Source organism: Drosophila sechellia, chromosome 2L (assembly GCF_004382195.2).
Source record: "Drosophila sechellia strain sech25 chromosome 2L, ASM438219v1, whole genome shotgun sequence".
In the NCBI taxonomy this organism is placed as follows: domain Eukaryota; kingdom Metazoa; phylum Arthropoda; class Insecta; order Diptera; family Drosophilidae; genus Drosophila; species Drosophila sechellia.
In genome coordinates, this window is record NC_045949.1 from 1,889,168 (window position 1) to 1,911,945 (window position 22,778).

Below are 22,778 nucleotides of genomic sequence, written 5' to 3' on the forward strand. Positions count from 1 at the left end.
AGGCATTATGGAAATAAAGTGCTGGATCTTTCACAAACTGATCGTTGTAAAAGTAGCAACTTTCCAGGGGTTAATCAACGTAGTGTTAACTACTAAGTGAGAGGTCTATAAATTCTTTGTTGTGCCTCCGAATTACAGGGTATTTGGGGCCAATCTGAGCACTGCGAAACGACACGTCTGCTACAACAAGAGAGGCTGCCCAAGTCGATTCAGACACAAAGGCCGGAGCCCAACAATTTGGGTCAATTGACTCACAAGAAGCGAGAAAAAAGCGGCAGTCGCCAAACAAAAAGATGAAATAAAACTTGTTCTCAACGCTCAGACAACAATAACTGCAAAAAAAAAAAAATGTTTTCTAGAGGAGCGATGGTCAGAGATAAAATCCGCCCAATATGTGCCAGCCGCCAGTCTATCTAATCAATGGAAAAATAGGATATAAAAATTATGAAAAAATCCAATTGCCTGGCAAACTGTCGCATAAATCACTCAGCCGTCGTCAACTGCATTTATTTATGGCGGTCACTGTGCACAAAAGAAAAAACGCAGAGAAAAGTGGAGGCAGTAGTCCCCTAATCGGTTTGCAACTTGATTTGAGCTGAAAGCCAATCCAAAGATAATACATAATTTAATTGCTCCGTGCAAAAAGTGGGCGTAGTATACGTAGTAGTAGTATACGTAGTATAAGTAGTATACTCGTACTGCGGCGAAATTGGAGCTGACTTGATTGGCAAGAGGATCCCCAAGAAAAGGAAAAGATAAGAAAAATGATAGAATCTGCTCCATAAGTGGGCACTGCAGCTCCCCTCGCCACGAATTTCTCTTCGCCAGTGTTGAGAAATTACTCGTTTATTGACAATATGTTAACACTTAATTGTTTCGCCTTTTTTTTCGACTCGGTCAATTAAACAAGTTAACAAAACGATAATATTGTCAGTTTAGTGCCGATTGCATTAATTAAATACAGGATTTGTTGCGACGCGTGCCTCCGATTTTTTTAAACAGATCAGCTTTCAACTTAAAAGTTAGCTTAATTCATGAAGATTGAATCATTCTACAACAATTACTCCTTTAAGCTAAACTTCTAATTCCCTTAGACTCTTCGTACAGCTATTCTCTACTCAGCACAATCCACGTTGAATTCCAAAGTTTTCCCATCCGAAGAAAACTTACTGAGGAAATTAAAGAATTTTCGCAATATTTGGTCACCTGCGTTGGCAACTTTCTGCAAATTATGCAAAGGAAAATGCAGCAATCGGCGTCACACCGAAAATGGTGCAAAGCTGAGAGGAAAATTGTTCAACCTCAAGACTGGAGGTATCTCCTTTTGTTTGCCGTTTTCCCGCTGTTTTTCCACGCTTTTCCGCCACACTTTTTTGGATTCATTCAAGCAGAGGTTTCGAGGGTTCGCCAACGTCTTCTATACTCTGTTTTATTTTTTGCAGCCCGCTTTGTATCTGTAATCACTTAGTCATTGTTTTGTTGTTGCTGCCTTTTTGCGCATTAATTACAAGTGTTTCCTTGTTTTGCTGTTTAATTAACTTGGCCAAGTGCCGCCTATATGCCTTAATTCGAACATAAAAACCACAACCGCATTCGACCCACTAACATGTATCGCAGGCCGAAGATAAACTTACCTTGGGCCAAATGAAATCGTGTGCAATTGCACGGCCACATCCTTATCAATCTGGGTCCCAATGTGGTAACAAGTGGGAGTAGCGAGTGACTTGTGATTCATTGGCTTTATGGCCCGCTGCAGACGTCACACGACCATTATTGGATGACTATTGTCAACCGTTTTTGGAGGCCAGAACTTCCCTTCAGCCAACTGCATCTGAAATGACTGCATCAATTGTCTAGTGGGAAGTGACGAACTGTTCGAATGTTGATTCAATTGATTTGCAGTGTCTAATTGCTTCGCTGATTTGTGTGACTTAGCTACTGAGTTTTGGCTTGTCTTGTTCAAGAAGTCAATTAGGCGTGGAATCGAATTCAATTTGTAACTTATCTTTAAGCCTTAAGACTGCACCTGGTAGAAAGATAAACTTAAACTAGATGTCCAATCTTGTAACCACTTTTTCACTTGGTGAGTTGATTAGGTGGCTCCGAGTTTCCTTCCGCTTTTCCTCCAAACTCTTGACTATTTTATAAGCCTTTAAAATCTATTTACCAACACTGGAATAGTTAGCCCCGAGACAAACAGCTGCAGCAAATTGACATTGTTGCAGTTGAAAGCTTTCAGTCGCCTTGAACCTCAATCATATTTTATTCAGCGCAAGACTGGGAAAGTAAAATCGTGGGGGAAACTTTGTTTCTATGGGGTGGCAGGCGGGGAAATTGGCCGAGCAGCAACAGCAGGAAAAGTGTGCTTAAGGCAAACGAGCAAAAGGTGAAAAGTCCTTTTAATGCATTTTTCAATTTGTCCTAAAACGGCTTAAATGAGGCAAAGTTTTTATTAAATTTCAACTAGTTGCAGTAATTTAAATGGCTTGGCAGTAATATTCTCTAAACTTTTATTAAAGGCAGGGATTATTCTTTATTAAAATGTTATTAAATTACCTTGTTTTTCTTTTTCAGAATGCTGTCCACTTAGGCAAGAGCTAATTGCCACCTATGCTTCCGTCGATAAACTAACAAAAAGTCTAAACTTGCCATAAAATTATAAAGTATTCAAGTAAATCAACAAGAAAACTGCCAAATTTTGAAGCCAAATGCAGCCAGCCCTAAAGTATGCAGTGCATTTTGTAAGCTTCGAGCGCAACTCAAGGCTCATTTTCTGAGCACAACTAAATGCTCAAAGCTGCACTCAGCGGAGTCATCCACCGACCGGCGCTCGCGTATAAGTGATTCGCGCTGGTTCGAAACCCCGCTGGAGAGCGGTGAGCGACGCAATTTCTAGAAAGTAAAAGAGAAAAAAATATAGCAAACGTTCTCTTTTATTTCATTTTCTTTTATTATTGCGTTTGCAATCCACAGCAACCATGGACGCTCCAGATGTGGGACGCATTATAAGGGCGCCGGCGAGGCGCAAACGTAACGATGAACAGTTAATGGATAGGGTGAGTTCCACTGCAATACAATTATAATCCACAAGGGAATGCTTAAAATGAACACCTTAATAACTCAGGATCTGTCGTGGGTTCCGTTACCAATTTTGGTATCCGGAAACCTGCGATATTCACAAATATGAATATTAGTTTAAATTTGGAATATATCCATGAACTCCATTCTCTGCTGGCTTTCATCGAACCCGATCTAATTCGTGAGAAGCCTCGAAGTTGGTTTAGTTGGGAGGTTTGTCACTATCGAATCCGCTTAAATGAGCGACCGCCTGCAGTGCATGTGATCCAGTTTCCCAGACGATTTTGTTTATCTTCTTGGCCCGACGAGGAAAATGGAAAGTTTCGCTGCATTCATTCGAACTTCGCCCACAAATGCAAATCGATTGGGTTGTGTCATTTATTTGTATATATTTTTCCCGACTGTTTTAATACATTTTTTGTTCATCTGACTGCGATTTGATTAATTTGCTGTCATTCCACAAAAAGCATTTTCCTTTTGAAATGCTGAATGGTCATGAGTTGGCGTTGCTTTTTGTCAGGTATATTTTTCAATGGGAGGTTTTAATTGAAAGTAGTTGATTGAGAAAGTTGGAAAAAATACAATACAAAAAATGTATGGCGGAATGCCATTGATTAATGAAGATTAATGTATTATAATCAACTCATTTCTATTTACATAATAAAGAGGGGCGTGCTTAAAATATTCAAGCCCTATATTAAATATTCCCAAACAGTCGCTAGCTGTGATTTAATTTTAAGTACAATTTGGTGAAGTCATTAAACGACTGCTGAACAAGTTAAAAAAAAGTAATTGCACATATAATTCACTTAAACTTACACCCAGCTAATTAGCAGCCACATGCAAAAAATCCGCATCAATCATCTACGGCGATTGTCACTCCATCGACCCACATTCCACCCCACACCACCCACCGGGTGTATAGGTTCATTAACCACCCACACACTTCCCAACTCAGGTTCCACAAAGGTAACCCACAATTAAGGTGCGCTCGAGTTTCACGCAGTTAGTAAAACAAAACAATTGCATTGTTTAATGTCAAGTTCAATGCACGCAGCAGACAGACGAACAAACCACTCGACCACCAAACACACACCACCCACAAAAAATCCTATTAAATAATAAACCAAATCGAAACGAAGGCAATTATGGTTTTAAGAAGCGTCGACGACAAAGAGATAAAATATACAACACATTAGATGCGAAGAGAAAGAAGAGAAAGCCTTTCGCGCTCTTCAAAAGCTTTCGCGTGGTGAAAATGATATGCACTGAAAACAAGCGTGAACGATTGATCTACTAATAATATAGATTAATTCTAGGATATCAATTGACTGTAACATTCAGCGAAGGTTCTTTAAAGTTAAATTCTTCTATCTAGCTGGTCTGGAATAAACGTAACAGCTGATTGGCTAGCTTTTCGAGAGAGTGGGGATCTCTCCCAAAGGTTTTTGTTATTGTTTGTCAGCTGTTGGGGCTTTGGAGCTTTGCGCTGCCTGCGCCGCTGGCTTTGCTTTGCGCTGCTTTAGCTTCGTTTGCTTTGTCGCCGCCTTTCAGTTACAATTCGTATTCCAGTTGGAGCGCCGCGATTTTCCTGCGTGCTCAGGGGTTTTCCTCGCGCTTTTCCGATTTAGCTTTGGCTTTGGCTGTCTTCGCGTCTCGCCTGGCTGCATCTGTATTGGTATTTGCAACGCGTTCGCATGCAATTTGTATGTGCAATTCGGAAAATTATGAAAAGCCAATCAGCGGGAGAAGAAACAACGTAACGAGAAATACCGCAAATAAGAGTTATATCTCGGCAGGCGAACAAATCGCATTTGACCCGCTTAAATCGTGTTAAACTTAGTTTTTTAGTGTGCCTCTCATGTTTCTAATTTGCCCAAAAACTGCGGAATGACCTTCGAATGTTGTTAGTTGTTGCTTTTGTTCATTTTCGGTGCGTGTAATTCGGTCGACTGCAAACAGCAACAACAGCAAATAAACACAAAACAAAATTAACCCACCGTCATCAGCTTTTAATGATCAAGATGACGTTATATAATCTGTAAAAGAGCAGAGAAAAGCGGCGAAAAAGAACCCAAGTCAATTTACGGTACTCAGATTCTTGCGGTTAATTAAATTAGGCGATTAGATCACTGCCACATGCAAATTAAAATAAATGCATTGAACAGTGGAACATTTAAGCGACAGTGGGTTGTATTTATATTGAAAGTATTGCAATAAAAATTATAACAAAAAAAGCAAACATTACCATTGCTTTGCAAACCTTATAAATTTCATTTGCCGTCTCCGTGGCGTATACGCAATGTATCTGCTTTTTCATGATATTCCTCAAAACGCTTATCAAAATACTGATATGCTCGACGGCTGAAAAACAGCAAATAAACTATAAAAAGCAGTAAAAAACCACCACTGTTTCAGACATATTTAAAACTTATTGATTGACCAAAGGGTGTTGAAGAAATTTAAAATTCTAATAAAATCCCAAAAACAAAAACAGTAAGAATCACAAGAATAGCAAGCTGAAAATCGAAATATAAGGGGAAGGGGTGATAAGCGATAAGCAAGAGAGAAACGCAAATGTATCAGGAAGCAAGGTGATAAAAGTAAAGGCAATTAAAGTGCTCAGATAAGAATAAAAGAAGAAAACGAGCTGGCGAAAAGTTAAAGTAAACAAATTGGATGGCAAAGGAAACTTGACGCGATAATTTTAAATTATAGAGAAACTGAAAATTAAGTCTACTGTAGTTATCGTTTAAATCGATTTCTAAGCTTGAATTGTATATCGATATTAATAGTTTCCTTAATCAAAACCAATGTTGTAAAGAGTGCAAAGTCTGTCGTTTAAGCACTGACCACAAAAAAAGAGGGCGTCAAATTAGAGGCAGTGAAAAAACGCTTTTATTTCTGGTATTCAGAACGTAACCCATTTGGCAATGATGACTGTTTGGTTCTGTCAACATCCGCGGCAGCTGTTGAATTTGGATTATTATATTTGTGTTGTTTCTAGCAAAATGTTTTGCCCCACAAAGGCAATTGACATTTACAGTGAAATAAAGTGAGACGGTGGATGCGAAATATAGTAAAACAGAAAGCAAATAAAAAAGCGAATCGTAACGAATCGCTGACCAAAACAAACGGAAAAACAATGTAATTGTTGAAATGTAAATAGCCGCCGAGTGCAACAAATAACCAAAAGCAACGCAGTAAACAAAAAACAATTGCCAGTGAAAGGCGGGCGGCGAAGAGAGAAAAACCAGTGGAAAATCGGGCGAAATAATGCGGCATTTAATCATGACCCCGGCGTCGCTGTCGGCGTCGACGCCGACGCTCTCCACGCTGCACCACCAGCGCATGGCGCTCCAATCGCAATCGCAGTCGCCGCTGGCGTCGCCGTTAACCCCATCGCCGTCATCGGTCTTCGGCTCGCCCAAGTTCCCAGCGAATTACGAGCGCAGCGAAAAAGTGAGTTCAAAAACTAAAGTCAGACAACTAAAAAAAAAAATGGCAAATAAAAAATCATAAAAAAATGGCATACCTCCCAAACGAGAGGCAAAAAAAAAATATGCATATACAAACTGACGACCCCATCATAAATTACTCCATATTGTTCATGAATGGGTCCACGAGTGCAGCAGCCGCTTGTTTTCCATTAATTATGCTTCTCAGCTTTTAACCCCCTGTTTTTACCCACTGTCGTGCATTTTCCACGCGTTCATTTATTTTTGATGCAAATGTCCCCTTTGTGGGGCAATAAAGTTCAGTGTTTGTGGAGTGAAGCGGAGCTCTGCCACTTGACATTTCAATTTAAGTTTTACTTTGGATTTTGGAGGGCCAATATGTCAAAAAGCAGACAATGAATATTTTCGGACAGTCTAACGGCTCAAATCATTAGAATAACAGCGCTGTTCTCTGCGATTCTCAATGTTAAGAGCGGTCCTTCGGTGTAAATATGCTTTACTTTGGCCAAGCAGCAATAAGTCAATTAAAATTTAAATTTCTTTTTAAATCCCTCTTCCCTTGTGACCTTTAATTATTATCCAATTTGGTTTTCCTATTTTTTTTTGGATCATGCAAGGCAACTTTTCTTGTTTGGCAATAACGCAGCAAAACGTGTGCAAATGTCAGCACAGCGCAATTTGCGGCAAACAATTTTCTAATTTGTTTTTCCCTCGGCGGGGAAATACTACAGAGAGCAGGCTGGAACTTTTCAACGTTCGACTTGCGTAATGCGCAATAATTAATCAGCTGCACAGCTCAGGGGGCAATGCGATTTAGCAAGTTTGATGTCTGTTTTTTTGTTTTTGTGTTGTTCTCCCCATTACAGGTGGCAAAGTTCAAGGTCACAGCAGGGGATAATCAAACAGCATTTTTGCACGCAATTTGCATTTTCCTCTGCTTATCTGTGTGCCTTTCGGTTTCATTACTGGCAACAGTGTTGCAGTTTAAATCACTATCTTGCGATCTTCAAGACAAGATGAAAATAGGAAAAATCATTTTCACAGCCGCTTTGAGCTTTTTGGAGCAGAAAACATTTGCTCGCGAGGAGGAGTCAAGTTTTCCTGCATTTTCCGTGTATGCAGATGGATGCTTTTCCCCTCTTTCTACACGACTGCTGGACATAATTGCCCCCGAGCCACGCCCACCACCCGCAGACCACAAAAGCAAGCAACTTCATTTGCGGCCGTAATTGTTTTGGCCCATATGATCCGCCATCCCCCCGGCTACCACTCCCACATTGCTCATCCGCCGCGTTATCTGCGCTGGCTACTTGGCAAATTGAAAGCAAAATGTGCAGCCACTTTTCCTCGTCCCGTTTGCCGGTCTCAGCTCGTCTCGATTTTCCTCTTTTTTGTTCTACTTTTCCCTCGGCTGCAAAACCAAACCAATGCAACCAGTCTTGTCGACGGCGTTTTCTTCTAATGACCAGCCTCCCAGTTCGCTGGGAAAGTGTTCATCAAGTCAGCCTTGTCGTTTATCATATTTCGCTGCTAGTCGCCACGTCGACTTTCTAACTGCTCAGAAAGTAAAGTGTCGTTTGGCGATTTGTTGGCATTTATCAAGCCGAGTCTGTTGCAAATACATCTGCGGACTTTCTTAGTCGGAGACGGCTTTTCTTCTTTTCTAAATATGGCCTAAACGATTCTCTTTTTAAGGCACTCGAACACAAAGTGAAAACTGCACTCGAGACAGTGTTTAATCATTCTTTTTTAATTCGCTGGGGGAATTGATTTGTCACTTTGGATGAAGAAAGATTAAGTGTATGCTTAAAAATGGCTCACATTGTTGGCCGGTGTTTTCCTGGCTAAAACCGGCTAAGCGGATCACAATTAGCGGGGCTTACTTTACGATTGATATGTCAGGGTGGGAAATCTTGGTTGCATGAAGACACTTTAATGTAAACACTCTTAATTGGTAAAATTCCAAGCCTAACCAGTTGGTTGTATCTTGCGTTCCCGCAACTATGTAAACATTCAATTAAGTTTCCATAATGCCAGATATATACATACTTATCTCCGAAAAGGCCTTTAAGTGCGCCTTGCTATTTGAGGCTGACATCATGTAATTATTTTGGCAAATGATCGCTTAGTGCTTTCAATTGTGGGTGGATCTTATCACGAAGCAAGTGTGCCATTGATAACACGGGGGATCTACAGTCAATATGTATTTTCTGGTTGCTAATTTAGACGTACATACAGTGAATGTGGTATAATTTTGCGAAAAGAGAGTGTAGGAGTTGCAACTTAATTAACTCAAGCTGCGTGACAGGTTTTGGCCAATAGTGCAGTTTGGGTTTTCCATTTTCGGCCACATTGTGAAAGGAAGAAAATGCACTTGAAGCCTTGACTCTGTATCTTTTCCTTTCGCGTCCAACTTTCCACTTTCGTTGGCAAGAAGGAATTAAATGTCATGGAATGATTAATTGAAACTGATTTGCTCATTTAAATGACTGCCGTTTTAATCTCTCGCGTCTTTTCCGCTTTTCACTTGGCTCTGCAGTGGGAAATTCTGAGGAAAATCTGTGTCCAGTTCAATGGCAATGAATAGAGGTCTTTGTGCAATGGACAACAGCATTTTCCACTTCCAGACGCAGCCCTACCCAACTTTATACATCATTTATCCGGCGTATGTATCATTTATTTTCTCGATTTTTTGTGGCGCAGAGAAGTAACAGAAAACTGTATCAATATGCGGCATATGCATCATGAGTCAGGCCCAGAAAAACAAAACAGCAGCCAGTTTGGAGCGGTTGGTGTTTGGTTGTCAGTGCCCCCCAACCCATGTTGGCCTCAAAATGTAACAAAAAATGCTTACCACATACAGTGAAGACTCGCAATTGAGCGCTGGATGGCACTTTGTAACAATATTTTCGCTATCAATATCTCTAGCTTAGGATGAAAACCAATTTAAGTAATTTCTCTTTTTAAACAGTTTTCCTACTGCAAACCTAAGCTCCACTGTACCTTCAATTTATACATATGCTCAGTTTCGCTGTGGTTTATAGCTGTTGCAGCTCATTTGGTTTCGCCGCCGTCGAACTTTGGAGCTAAAATGCTTTTTTTTGAAGAGAAAAAACGTGCGACTCGTTTAATTGAAAGGCTTTTGGGCATGCGACAAAACACGAAGAATATTGAAAGTTGATGGTACCGCTCCCGCCCCTTTTGCCCCCTGAAAACCGCCTTTTGATCTGCAGATTGCAGACTTCGAGATTAGACAGAGTCAACTATTGAAACAATATCCGAGTCTTAAATTATGCTCCTGGCTTGGCTTCGGCCGGCTTAAGTCCATAAGCCGTTGCTAACCGAACAATGAAATCAGCTTTAGAGGCAGCAATGTCAGTTACCCAGACATGAGCCTGAAACCACCAGGCTTAAAGCACCACCCACAACCCACCCACCGCAGTTGGCAAACAAACCACCTCCAACTTGGACCCAAAAAGTGGCAATGCATTAGCCTTCTTTGGGCTGCTCTCCAATGCTTTGGGGTTTTGGGAAAGTTCAAACCGAATGTGCTTAAAATAGATTTTTAAATGTTTTAGTTTATTTAATAGCAACAATAGGAGGCAGGCTAATAAACTCATTTTAATAAGTTGTAGGCCATTAAAATGTTGGCGAGTCATAAATACGGGATTTCAATATGGAGAGTTCATTCAAGTAGTTAATCAACGAAGAGTAACACTGATTCGTGTCGTGAAAACCTTTTTCCATTTTCCTTTCTGGTCTGATCTCATTGGGGTTTCTCTCTTTCTGAGTGGCTTGGTGCCCCCCGACTTGCACTTCCCAGGGGCGCTAATATATGCTAATCCCAGAGTGCTTTCGGATCCGCCGGCGAACAAGACGACGACACACCCACGCAGAGTCGGGAAATCGCTGGAGGAAAAGCGGAGCAGAGCGGAGCACAGACCCGTCTGGAGTAGCCTTTTGCTGCTGCTTTGGGAAAGTCGCCGTTCCTCTTTCCGTTTACTTTCGACTTTTCCCCGGTCGCCGGCTGCAGCGCTCTGGAGCGGCTTTTCCGTTGTAGTTTGCATTCGGGCTTCTCGAATTGAAAATCTGCAAGCCGATAGCTTTTCTTGGACTGATCTCGTTTGCTAATTTTCTGTGCGGCCATGTGGAAAACGGTTGGCCGCTTGGCCGAACTGTTTTCCCTTTTTTCTCGCTTTTCCGTCGCGACACCCCTTCAAAGTCGCAGTTATACGTATATCCACCTTTTTGTGGGAGCAGTCACCTATAGTGGCGCATTTTCTGGATTGTAATTTCCAAAAGCGAAAGAAAAAGTGTTTGGGCCATTTGCATGATTAATGTTTTCGGCCAGCTCGCAGCGTTCGTTTCAATTTCAGTTTCCTTGGGTTGGGCTCAGTTCAGTTCAGTTGGGTTTTGCTCCACTGGATGTTGTTTTTCAAGGGGCCGTAGGGCGTGCCTTCCTTTAGTTATTAGCCCGACTATTAAGCCCAATTACCAATGCACTTACTCACTTGCCGCTGCGGGTGGAGCGTTTCAAGGCTGAAGTTTTCGCTGAAGTACTCGGCATGAAGGTGGCATAAGTTAGGAATGGATCTGTGGAGCTGAAAGTGAGATTGGATTGTGGTGAATGGGATGGGTTAAGTACATGCATTATGCATACCCATAAGTAATATCACATTTTATAGTTTTAAACAAACTGTAATAACCGCATTTTCCGCATAATCCCCACCAGCTGCCATTCCTGCACAGGAACTACTAAGTTAAGTATCTTCACATCGTGAATTGGCAACTGCTTCTGCAACTTGTGCGTGATATTGATAGGGAACTCACATATTTTATGCAGACCTTTCGAGACAACTTAGCTGCCAATTGACACCCACTTCCCATATATCTTTATAGCTGTCAGAGAACTCACGGTAGTTTCACGCCCGGCAATTTCATGCTCAACAACATCATCATCACCATCTTGAACCACCGAAAGCCCAGGGAACGTGACAAAAGTGGTTGGGCTGACAAATCGCCCAGGGGCTAATTACAAGGGCAATATGTGGAGCACACATAAATTTCCGTAGGCACTTCTCGGTTTTTGTGTAGTGAAAATGGGACGCACATTTCTCTCTGCATTACCCAATCAACGAGAAAAGATCGTGGAACTGTGACATTAAGCCAGCCAACGGTAGTTGGCCATTCAGGCAGCTCTGTGGTGCAACTTCTATGCCACATGGGTGACCCACTGTATGCATTGTACCCACTGTAGCCACCGTAATTCCACTGTGGTTCCACACCTTTCATTAAATGGAAACTGTTGCAGCACATCGTGTTTAGCTGCTTTTTTGTTGTTCGCTGGCCGTTTTATTTGATGGCTTTGTTTCCCATGTGTGAACAAAAAAAAAAGTCTGGCTGACCATAAAACAATGCAAAACAGTTAGAGTCCGCAAATGACAGACAGCCGGTTGGATATGGGGGATCTAGAGTGTGGAGCCCCTGAAATTATAACTAGTTTCAGGGAAGTGTCATTGAACTGAGCCGAAAACAAGAACTATCCGTGGTAATTAGTTATATGTATATACGGGTGGCACAGTCAGTTGGGTGTGATTTGGGGCAACAAAGCGTAGCAAACTGTTTTATGAAACCCACTAAATAAAATACATGTCGAGCATGTCGGAGGGAAAACTCAGGAGAAAGAGGAAAAACCAAGCGAAAATAGAAGCAAATCTTGTATAAACGTTTAAAATTCTGAGTTACCATGATTTATTTACCTTTTTATCTATTGCTCAACCAGCCATCCATCACTGCATCGATTATTTATATATTTTCCTGGACATGTCCCTTGTTAAAAAGCCAGCACTTGGCACCCTTTATAAGCATGGCCCGCTATCTCCACCCCCCAGTTTGCGATCTTGGATTTGCATAATTTGCACTTTGGCATTGAGCACCGGAAAAACGTGACTAGTTTTTTGCCCGTCTATTGGCCAGCCAAACAGAGTTATTCTTTATAGTATATACCACTAACTATATCAGACCGGAGCGTGATTTCTTGTGCTTATCGTCATTTGTTTATTTTTGGCCCACAGCTGAATTTAAAAAACCCGAATGGACCCGAGTGCAGGTCGGAATGAAATCGAGATTTTGTATTATTTACGATAAGCCATGGAGGTCGATATGAGGCGAGAACTTTGCCTCGCAAAAGATGACTGAAGCATTTATTTTTAAATGGCTCGAACAAATCATAAAGGGGATCACGGGTGGTATACTTAATGCGGGTTGATGAGGTGAAAGATTATTTGAGAGATGTGTGCAAACATCTAAAAGGAAGTTAGATAATCTTACTTTTTATTTCTTATGATGTAATGTCGTTTGATTCGGATTAAGTATTAATCATTCGAATACCTGCTGCACCCCAGCTGAGTGATAAGTTAACCCGTCCTTCTATAATCAATCTTTCCCTACAATCTTTTTGCCGAATCCACTCGACTCCTCCCACTTGATGGCCACTTGTCGGGCTGACAGTTTTACCAGCGTCGAGTTGGAAACGCTCCACACACTTTGTTAAAGCCGCCAAATTGATGGCTGGAATATTTTGTAACCGCACTTCTTGCCCAATCCGACAGATTGAAAACCTCACTCGACTTCTCTCCCTGTCTTTCCCCGGAAAAGTTTTATGCAATCGGGGAAGATGGAGAAAGGGTCTGAGTAGGGTCTGGTTTTTGGCACGTCTTGGCATTTTCCTCCAGTCGCGATCGTTGAACGTTAACCGCGCCATGAAAACGCAGTTAACACTTGGCAGTTGCCCTCTTTTTAAAATGCAGCCGGCATTTATTCTCGCTTTAATTCGTGTTTTTCCGTTGTGCTGTGCATTTTAAATGCTCTTGAAGCCGGCCGGCGAAATATTCAATTCAATTGTTTTGTCGCCCGAAACAAATAAATTTATCAAGAGTTCAGAATCTAAAAGTTGTGGGCTTGCTGGCTGGTTGACTGGCTGACAGAGTATCTGTATACATGTCGGTTTTTTTCTGTTTTTTGTTCCACATTTCGACACGCGCAATTACATTTGTTTCAGCCCACTGGCAGCATTTGTTGTGGTTCTTTTTACTATTCTACATAGTTTTGCTTCGTTTTTTGCCTTGTTGCCGTACTTAAACTTGATTTGTGGCACTCAATCGGCGAAAACTTTTGAAGTTCCAAATGCGAGAATGTTGTCTGGCCGGCGAGTGGCAAAAAAGTTGTCAAATTTGCTTAAACTTGTGCGCAAATGTGCTTAAATACGTCGCATAAATATGGTGCGATAAGTGTGTAAACAAAAGGCAACTCACGTTTTAACTATGAAATAGGACTTTCAATTAAACTCAAAGAAGTTATAATATTTAATCTGTTTCTACTTAGTAAGTGTAAGCTTAGCTCCGATTTCAACACCTTCATTGTACTCTACATACATTTTGTACTATTTCTTTATTTTACAACCCACATGATTGGCAAATTGATTGATGCATGGGCACTCCTAAATGTTTTGTTCTCAGATACAGATATTGTATCTTACGAAGCTACCGAATCTCCAGACAGACAGTCTGAGCTCAACGATATTTATAAGAAAAACAAATTGTGGCGCCCACTTTGAGTTTCTTTCGTTTTTTTTTTGACAGATTGACTTTCTCAGGCGGCAAAAGGTTGAGTGGAGATGAGATGTTCGACTCATTTGCATTCTGCCGGTGATAATAGACTGTTTATCTATCTATCAAGCCATTAGCCTTTGATCGCCCACACTTTGACTGGGAAAGTCTGTTTTCTTTAACTGCCTCTAATTTATTTGGTTTCCTATTTACCCGTTGACTCAACAGGTTGATTTATTAATTAGAGCCAAACTCGAGTCGGGAATTTAGCTCGGCTTTGAGATTCAGGTTTTGTTTTCGGCTTAGCAAATGCATTTCTAATGAGATTTGCTAGGTTCCGAGACGCAAAAAGCATTTTGCTGTCTCAGCAGATGATGTCAGTTCTACTCAGCCGAAATTACTTTTATTTCTCGTCGGCTCGGTTCAATTGCGTGCCGCAGAAGTCATAAATAAATCATTTTTCGAGTTGAATCTGAGCTTTCTATTAACCGTTTTGTTGAATGTTCGGCGGGTTGAGTGCGATCATAAATCATTATTATATTTCTATTTTATACTTGGAGTTAACCTTAGGCCTGCACATGACGTTTTTATTAGCGGTGAAAATTCGGTGGAGTTAATTGATTTCCTCCAAAGACGCTGACTTTTCCCACCTTGCTGAGCTGCCCAATTGCATTTACATGATTGGTAGTCATGTCCGAACCAAAATAATGCTCAATACTGCTTAACAAGCTGTAAAAATAATCACTAACAACCATAACAATTTGCTGGCTTTATTTGACGGAACGCCCACTCAAATGCAGATACAAAATCGAGCTAAAAAGAGAGTTGCAGCGGCACATGTAAACTGCAAATTGAGGTTGCTGAATCTTGTTGTTTACGGCTCATTGAAGAATTGGTAACTTAATCTCGGCTCTTTCTTCGCCATCTCTGTTGACCCAGATGAGTAACCGATTTATGTGGCACGGCTTTAGATAACGGCTATAATTCGGTTTCTTTGTCTTCCGAAATTTGCATAGCCTGAAAGTTCTTGGTTTATTGATCAGCAATGTGTTAGGTCTTTGTAGCGAAGATAGTTTGTATTAGGATATACTTGCGGTCAGTGAAATATTTATCAACTTAAAAGTTTTGTTAAATTATTCACCTTTGCGGTTGACTTAGTAATGTTTACCTCAGTCTGTTTACTTATTAGTGTATACTTTTGGGATCTGTTACGAAATGATTATGCAACATTTTCAAATCAGTTCAAAAATATGTACATAAAACATATTGCAATCTAAAGACTTTCATCTGCCAGGTAACTTTTTTTTTTTTAAGTTCAACCGCACCACGCGTCGTATAAGTGATATTTTATAGGCAACATCATCCGATATCGTTATAGTATCCTAACATTAATGTCCCAATATCTTAATCTTAATAGTCTACAAATACAGCTTATTTCCAGGTGGCTTTTTTCTGCCCTTGTAAAAAAATATATATTAAAAAGCTTCACTTATTTAACTCCACTCGTGTTGATGTAATGTGTATTATCTTTAATAACTTCCTGCGCAATTTTGATTTAAATTCATAAATTTGCCAATTTTATGCAAGTTAATAATTATATTTAGCACACTGAGACAGATTTTCTTTGGGTCTGTCTGGGCGTGAACTATACATTTGTTTAATGAGCTCAGGAAATGAGACACACAATCTGAAAAAGCACGCAAGAAATCGCGACACACAAAAAACGCCAAATTACACTTGGCCATAATTTATTAGTTGTCTTTGTTGCACTACAATTTAGACTGCCGCCTTGTGTTATTAATTAATATACTAGATAACATATATTTTATGGCTTTTGCTAACAGATTCAAAGAAGCAACTGAACTTAGTTGAGGCGTATTAATGTCTGGAGTTGTTAACAGCGATTTGCATATTTTTGCCTTGGTCAAGAAAAAAATGGTCGCAAAAAAAGATTGTGGGCAGAGTTTGGCATCTAACTGATTTTTGAATTTATGAAATGCCGGAAATGATACATCAATCCCCTCAATGGCCGTGCCGACTTTTAATCAAATTATAAGTAATGTCATAAAACCATTTTAATACCACAAAATTAAGTACTTAAAATTTATCACCCCAAACAAAATTATGCAGAAACTGCATCTCAATACAAAAAAAACGGAGAACTCGAACTGTGGGCAGCTTTTGGGGGCTGGCAGCTGACAGACTGACACTTGTTATTAGAGCCAACACTTGTGGCTTGGGTGTACTCTGATTTTTATTTTTTTCCTTTTCTGAGTTTGTCAAATTGTAGCAATTTGGCTAAGTGCGTTGCAACTGCCGCAGCTCCCGAGACTTTTGTGCAACATATGGAATCGCATGTATCTGTATGTGGTCCGCCCGTGGGCGTATGCAGTCGTTTCAATTTGAAACGCATTTTTTTCGAGTGGTTTTCACAACAGCGACCACAACTCCTCTGCAGCATTTAGCAGTACATAAAAACGAAGCACAGCACAAGCAAAGTGGAATTTAAAAATGTTTCACTCTCTATATAATTAAATCTTATATGCATTTTGTGCCGCACGAAATTGATATCTTTTTTCGGTTGCGGCTCGGGCATTATGTAATCAATATCTTGAATGTGGCCATCAGTTTGTAATGGGTTAAGTCTTTGGCGGGGAAATTGATATGCAAAAGGCACTGGAACGACCACAAATGAAGTGAGATAATGAGGGTTAAGATGTGATGGAGATTGATACTTTGAAAGCAATTTGAGAGACATTGGCTTGGCTGGAAATTATGCATACAGCGTGATTAGAAAAGTCAAATGTATAGGTAACTATCTTATTACTTTCATAGGTCAAAATAATGCTGAATATTAGACCAAAAAGTATCTTTCGCTAAACGAGAAGTATTTTGAATACCTACTATAGTGGGAGAGAGAGAGAGAGAGCTCTATTCCCAAACTTCCCACAGTAGTTACCCACTAAAGCCCACACATTACCATCCCATCATCTTCAATTTACGTCAGCGGCGTTCACTTAGCCATTCGAGTCACAGATCTGTGTGTCAATTAAAGAAAGCTTACACCGAAAGCATTTTAAGCCATATAATTAACACTTATAATCGACCGGAATAAAAAGACTTTCAACTCTGTATCCCGTATACGAGCCTCTCTCTTTGATCTGCACTCACAAATTACTTGCTCAAATAGCAATCATTAGACAAATTGCGCGGCCATTACGAAGTGCACTACGTGCCACCACCACCAACTCTTGGGCGCAAAAGACAATAAAATCACCGAAAAAGCCGCTTAACTAACACTAATGCTTGATTAAACTTTCAAATCGACCAAAGCCGCCGAAGATGCAGTCTCCAGATTGGAACTCCCCAACCCAGACAGCACTCCTCCTTTAAAGTTAGTTGTAGTCAAAGCTAAGAGGCCGTGGAGCTGGCAGCATCTTTCATCAACTTTGACACCCGAGAGTAAGCTGGCTGGCCCCTTAAATATTTTCTTCCTGCTTTCCATGCACTGGTTTTCCCTGTGGCCGCTTTCCCGCCTTGCCAAATTTATGGCCAGATTTTCCCAGACTTTTCCAACCAAACGCCGAGAGCCATCACGCTTGTCACGTAGTTCAAGTGGTGCGCCGAGCAAATTGCCACGCTTTGTTATTGAATTATGTTTCATATTTTAACATATTTTTCCACTTTTCCAACTATCCCGTATGAGATTGAGCTTTATGGGTTTATTGATTTCGAATTAATTGTGGCACAGCGATTGATGGCCAACCTGCAGTTGTAACACTTTGGATTGCAGCTAGCTGCAAATCATTGCAATTAATCAAAATTGTCGGCAACGCTTCAATGGGGCTGCAAATGATTGGCGCAGATAGCCGAGATTTGAGATTTGCTCAGATTTTGCAGCTTACCTCATCGCGAGCTTTTTTAATTCGAGCTGCCGAGATATTGACAGATGGACAAACTGCGCATGCGCCACACCAGAATCGATTGAGTGGGTTTATTGGACCGCTGATTGAACGGCTCGACAGCTGCGATTGAAATGTTGAGTGCCTTTCAATCGATCAGTGAAATCTGAGTGAGAAATCACATGCTTGGACTATTCCCACTGACTCCAATCTTAACCATCGGTCCAATTATGTAATTATTCTAAACTATCTCGATCCCAACTCATTTTCAACCCTCCAGAGAGACTCCCCACTTGGCTGACTGCCATGTTCTGAGCCCACAAAGACCGGAGATCTAATCTGCGATGCCGAGAACAATGCAAATAAATCATAATAATTATTGATTATAGTTGCCCACACAAATCGATGCGGACAAAGGCTCATTTCCAGCATTGGCCAGCTTCGAACAAAAGTAATTCGATTGGCGATTTGCATAACAAAAAGCATTTGAAAATTGTACAATCCGAAAATGACAATGAGGCAAAATGGCATTTTAATTACAAATTGCAGAAGGTGGGATTGCAAAGGCGATAAATAGCTCTCCGCAGACAGACTGTGGATGGATAGTTTGTGATTCCAGTGCAGTCCAGCGATTTTTCACGGCGCAAATCAAAGGAAAAAGGCAGCCAAGTGGCACAGCAGCGAGTTACACTGCGAGAAACTAGAGGCTCATCATGGCCAATTCTTGTAGTCATAGTTGATGTAATATTGTGGCTAAACTATTCCTTATTTTAATATTCTTCAGAAATTATATAAGCTATTTAATTTGAATAAAGATGACTATTTTTTTGTACTGTGCTGCTACCAAACAACAGCAGCAACAATGAGCAGTCTGCATTCATTTGAATATGCGGCGCATGCAGGCGGACCCACAGCTACCCAGATACCAGATACCGGAGCCCCCATCCCCCGGGAATGCCCCATGCCCCCCATGCCCCCGACTGTATCTATCTGCCTAGCATCTGTCAGAGCAAGTCGCTTGTAACTTTCCCCCATAAACTAGCGCCGAACTGCGACTTTGCCATGGCACAAGATAAAGAAATTGGCTGCACAATTTGGGATCCAGGGGAATGTATATGTGTATATGGTGATGTTGATGGAGATGCAGATGGGGAGGGGCGGGCAATCCAAAGGTGTCTGTCAACTGTGAATTTTTTTCCAGTGTGCCGCTTTGTTTGTTTGTCAATCTGTCGGTGGTGCAGTGCGTTGCGGGCTCGGATTTTGTTTGGCCATCGGTTTGGTTTTTCAGCCTCTGTCTCTTTGCTCTCCACTGATGCCTGATTATTTCACTTGATTTGTGTTATGCAAATTGATTTTCTTTTCTGTCGTCTGTTGTGTGTGTGGCTGGTGTGTGTTTTGCTGAGTTGTTTATGGAAAGGTAGCTACCTTTTTGATTGGCCTTTGTGCAACGGCAGAGCTTATGATTGCACTTGAATCCAAATATCCAAATAGTCTAGTTTATGTGTGTCGACAGAAGTGTGTTGATGCATGTGTGTGGGAACAACAAAGGGGCGAATACTATGGGTTATTTCAAAGTATTTTCTATAACCACCTATCTTTATTGTGAAAACCCAATGCCCTAATGTGCAACTACACATTCAAATGCTGCCCAATTAAGTCCATAAGTCATAAACGGCAATTACCATATTTTCTGCAAATAGCCAGTGCTCAATTCTATGGCTTTATTTAGCAATTGGCGCAGAGACTGAATCTTGACCAAAGCGCCAGCCCAAACAAACAATCCGACCCTTTATGTATCTGCATCTGTAGCCATCTGTATCCGTAACTAACTATCTGCATGGCAGTGGTAGATGCGTTCCACTTGGCTGACCCATTGTAACTTTTAGCCACTGTTGATTTGCCTAATTTCGTTTTACAGCTTTTGGAGGGAACGTGTACGCCCACCGATTCCGTAACTCCGAGAATTTATTGCAGTCGGTGGGCAGTGCAGACAGACTTTAGATGCCATAGCTTTCCACAGTGTGTATGCAGATTATTAAACAATTAAAGCAATCGTGGGTGCCAAAACTAGCGGCAATTGATTAATTGTTTTAGCGTGTTTTAAGTTTAAGTCTCGGCCATTTCTCGGTCCTCCCGCACCAAAGTTGCAGTCGATCTAAAGTAGTTTGCTCATTTCGCGTGTTAGAACAGCGATTGCTATTTTGGACTTGGGGCCAGAAACGTGTTTCCATGGTGAAATATGCAAATTTCAGAGAACGAAGACTGAGTATCTAAGTATCTGGCAGATACGTGTGCGTGCCGCTCAAAAACTCAATCGGACAGGTCTCAAACGAGCGTTTTCCTCTCTCTTCAATTTTTCTCCATATAGCTTATGGCATATAGCTCTTGCCATATCTCAAGCTCTCCGTTTGCTCAACTCGATATCGGCAAAGTCGTGGCTGAAATCGCTGAAATCTCGCCAGTTTCATTTGAGCCGCGCTAAAAAACGATACGCGACAACGGCTGACAGAAAAAATAACGATAATTTAATGCAACAACAGCCAGAAAAAAAAAATAGTTAAAAGCAACTACAAACGAGCAGCAATTTTTTGAATAATTATAGGGCGAAGCTTTGATTGTTGTAAAAAGAAATTAGCAAGCAAGCCAGCGAGAAACGTGCAACGAATATTTTATGAAACCCTCAACTGAAGTTGAAGAAACGCAGTGAAAAAGTTTTAGAAAAATACAAAATAATTATAGTTTAGTTGCGGTGGCAAAGCAAAAGATAAACAGATACCGCAGCACTGAAACTGAAAGATACAACGAACCGAACGCCGGATACAAAGAGAACACACAACTCGACCTTGACAAAGTCGCAAAAAGAAGAGAAGCAAAAACCAATGCTATAAAGACTAGTCATCAAAAATAGCCGAAAAGCAACGAAAAAACTCTAAAAAGTATTATTTAAAGTGTATTATTAATTGTACGAATAACGAACGAATCCACAACGCCCCCAAAAAGAGTTGAACTGAACAAAAACAATTACGAATTTATAGCCTTAAGCTCATTTTTTATTTTTGGTGGGCGTCTGTCTCAAATGTGCCATAAAAGTGTAGATAACACAGAGTCCCGACTCGCAATTAACTGACTAAGTGACCTCCGCACCGAGGAATGTGGTTTCGGGTGTCCTCGAGGACCTTCGAAGAGATTGAGCCATGTTCGCCCCCCGAAACTCGTCGCCAGTTGCCATCTACGGCAAGGAGGATGTGGCAGCCTACGAGGTAAAGGTCGTCCAGATTATATTATGGCCGGAACGGATTGGCCCTCGGAATCGGTTCCACTTCAACTTTCGTTCGACTGGCGAAGAAAGCAAACGGTCTTTCCCCTTTGCATATTGGCCAGAGCAAGATCCGTTTTGTGTGGACACTACTCGCTCATATCCATGACTGAGATTTCTGCCCACTCGCGGGTAGACTATCCACCGCATGAATCATTTCGCTACAAAAGTTTTGTCTCCGCACTTGTAATGGACTTCTGTGGTTTTGGCCCGGCAAAAGTATTCTAGTGGCGGCGGATTCTGAAACTCAAAGGAGGAATCTCAATAGAAAATACCAGTTGTATTTCAAAAATCCAGCTCATTTCGATTTGGTTCTATCGAAAATCTTTTGGCTTGTTTTCATAGTCATAAGCATTTCGCTCACGTAAGCGCCTTGTCGGTACAAATGTATCTGAATCTATACTGTGCAGACATTTGTATGTATGTCTACACCTTAAAAAATATTTGCTTAAATCTTAAAAGGGGAATTTCTAAGAACTTAGAAAGATTTTGTTGAGTGTACTTGTTTTTATTTCTTTGCTTTGTTTTGGGGGCCATATTCGGTTGGCCAGTAAGCCGATGAAAGCCAATTGGCAATGCATGAAACGTGGTAGGACAAACAGAAATGACCAATACACACAAACCACAAATTCTGTGTGCCAAAGAGAACAAAAGTGTGCAGAACAGATTTAGCATATATTTATGCCCAGAATTAATAATCAATTGATAATACCACACTCCAAAAAAGTGACTTATCAGGCTTTCAATAAGTCAAGCCTTAATTATGCAAAAAATTCAGCTTGAAAATCTTTTCCTGCTTGGCTTTTTATTCGTTTATTGATTAAGCCAGAAGGCAATTAAGCCCGGCATTTGTTTTAGGCGCCAGTTGGGTTTTGGCTGCTGGACTGTAACCAAACTAATAATTTGCGGCATGCCATGTTTTCCACACAGTGACTTGATTGAATTAAATATAATAATATATGAACATGTTCAATTAATATATAAATATTAATAAAGTAATGCAGAAGTGGATGCGCATACCGTGTAGCCACAAAATAATCCCCCGTCAATTTTGGTTCTCACCGGAGAAGGCTTTCGATTTGCATATTTTTCAGCTCTTTGCTTTCGTGGCCTTAAGGTAAACATTTTCATTGCGTGATTCTTGGTTGACACCTGTCCGCTGGAAATGCTTCAGCTTATTTGTGGCCTTTTTCGCTCGGATTGTGGGCAGAAATCCGAAATGCTTCAGACGCTTCAGTCCATGTGGGTTGGGTATGGAGCCTAGAATTTGGCCAGCAATTGCAGCCAACAGCGTGCATTGAACTTGGCCAAAACAATGAGCAGCAGGCCGAGCAAAAGCAGGCACTTCATTACCGAACTGCGGGCATTGGGCCAAAAGCCACTTGACCGAAAAGTGATTTGCCGCGGGCCTCTTGGC

General features: G+C 41.0%; 1 protein-coding gene across 8 annotated transcripts in view; it reads left to right on the forward strand.

Moving 5' to 3' along the window:
• Window positions 1-22,778, forward strand: part of LOC6617422 (mitogen-activated protein kinase-binding protein 1) — a 55,360-nt gene that overhangs the window by 18,403 nt on the left and 14,179 nt on the right. For 3 of the 8 annotated variants that reach the window (XM_032727421.1, XM_032715277.1, XM_032714254.1), the window contains exon 1: window positions 20,517-21,305. In XM_032727421.1, coding sequence (XP_032583312.1) covers window positions 21,240-21,305 — 66 coding nt within the window. In that variant the 5' untranslated portion in view covers window positions 20,517-21,239. Of the gene's footprint in view, window positions 1-2,574; window positions 2,900-2,973; window positions 3,057-5,856; window positions 6,541-20,516; window positions 21,306-22,778 lie in introns of those variants that run through there. The other 5 variants (XM_032725438.1, XM_002041711.2, XM_032714787.1 and 2 more) reach the window with 4 other exon arrangements.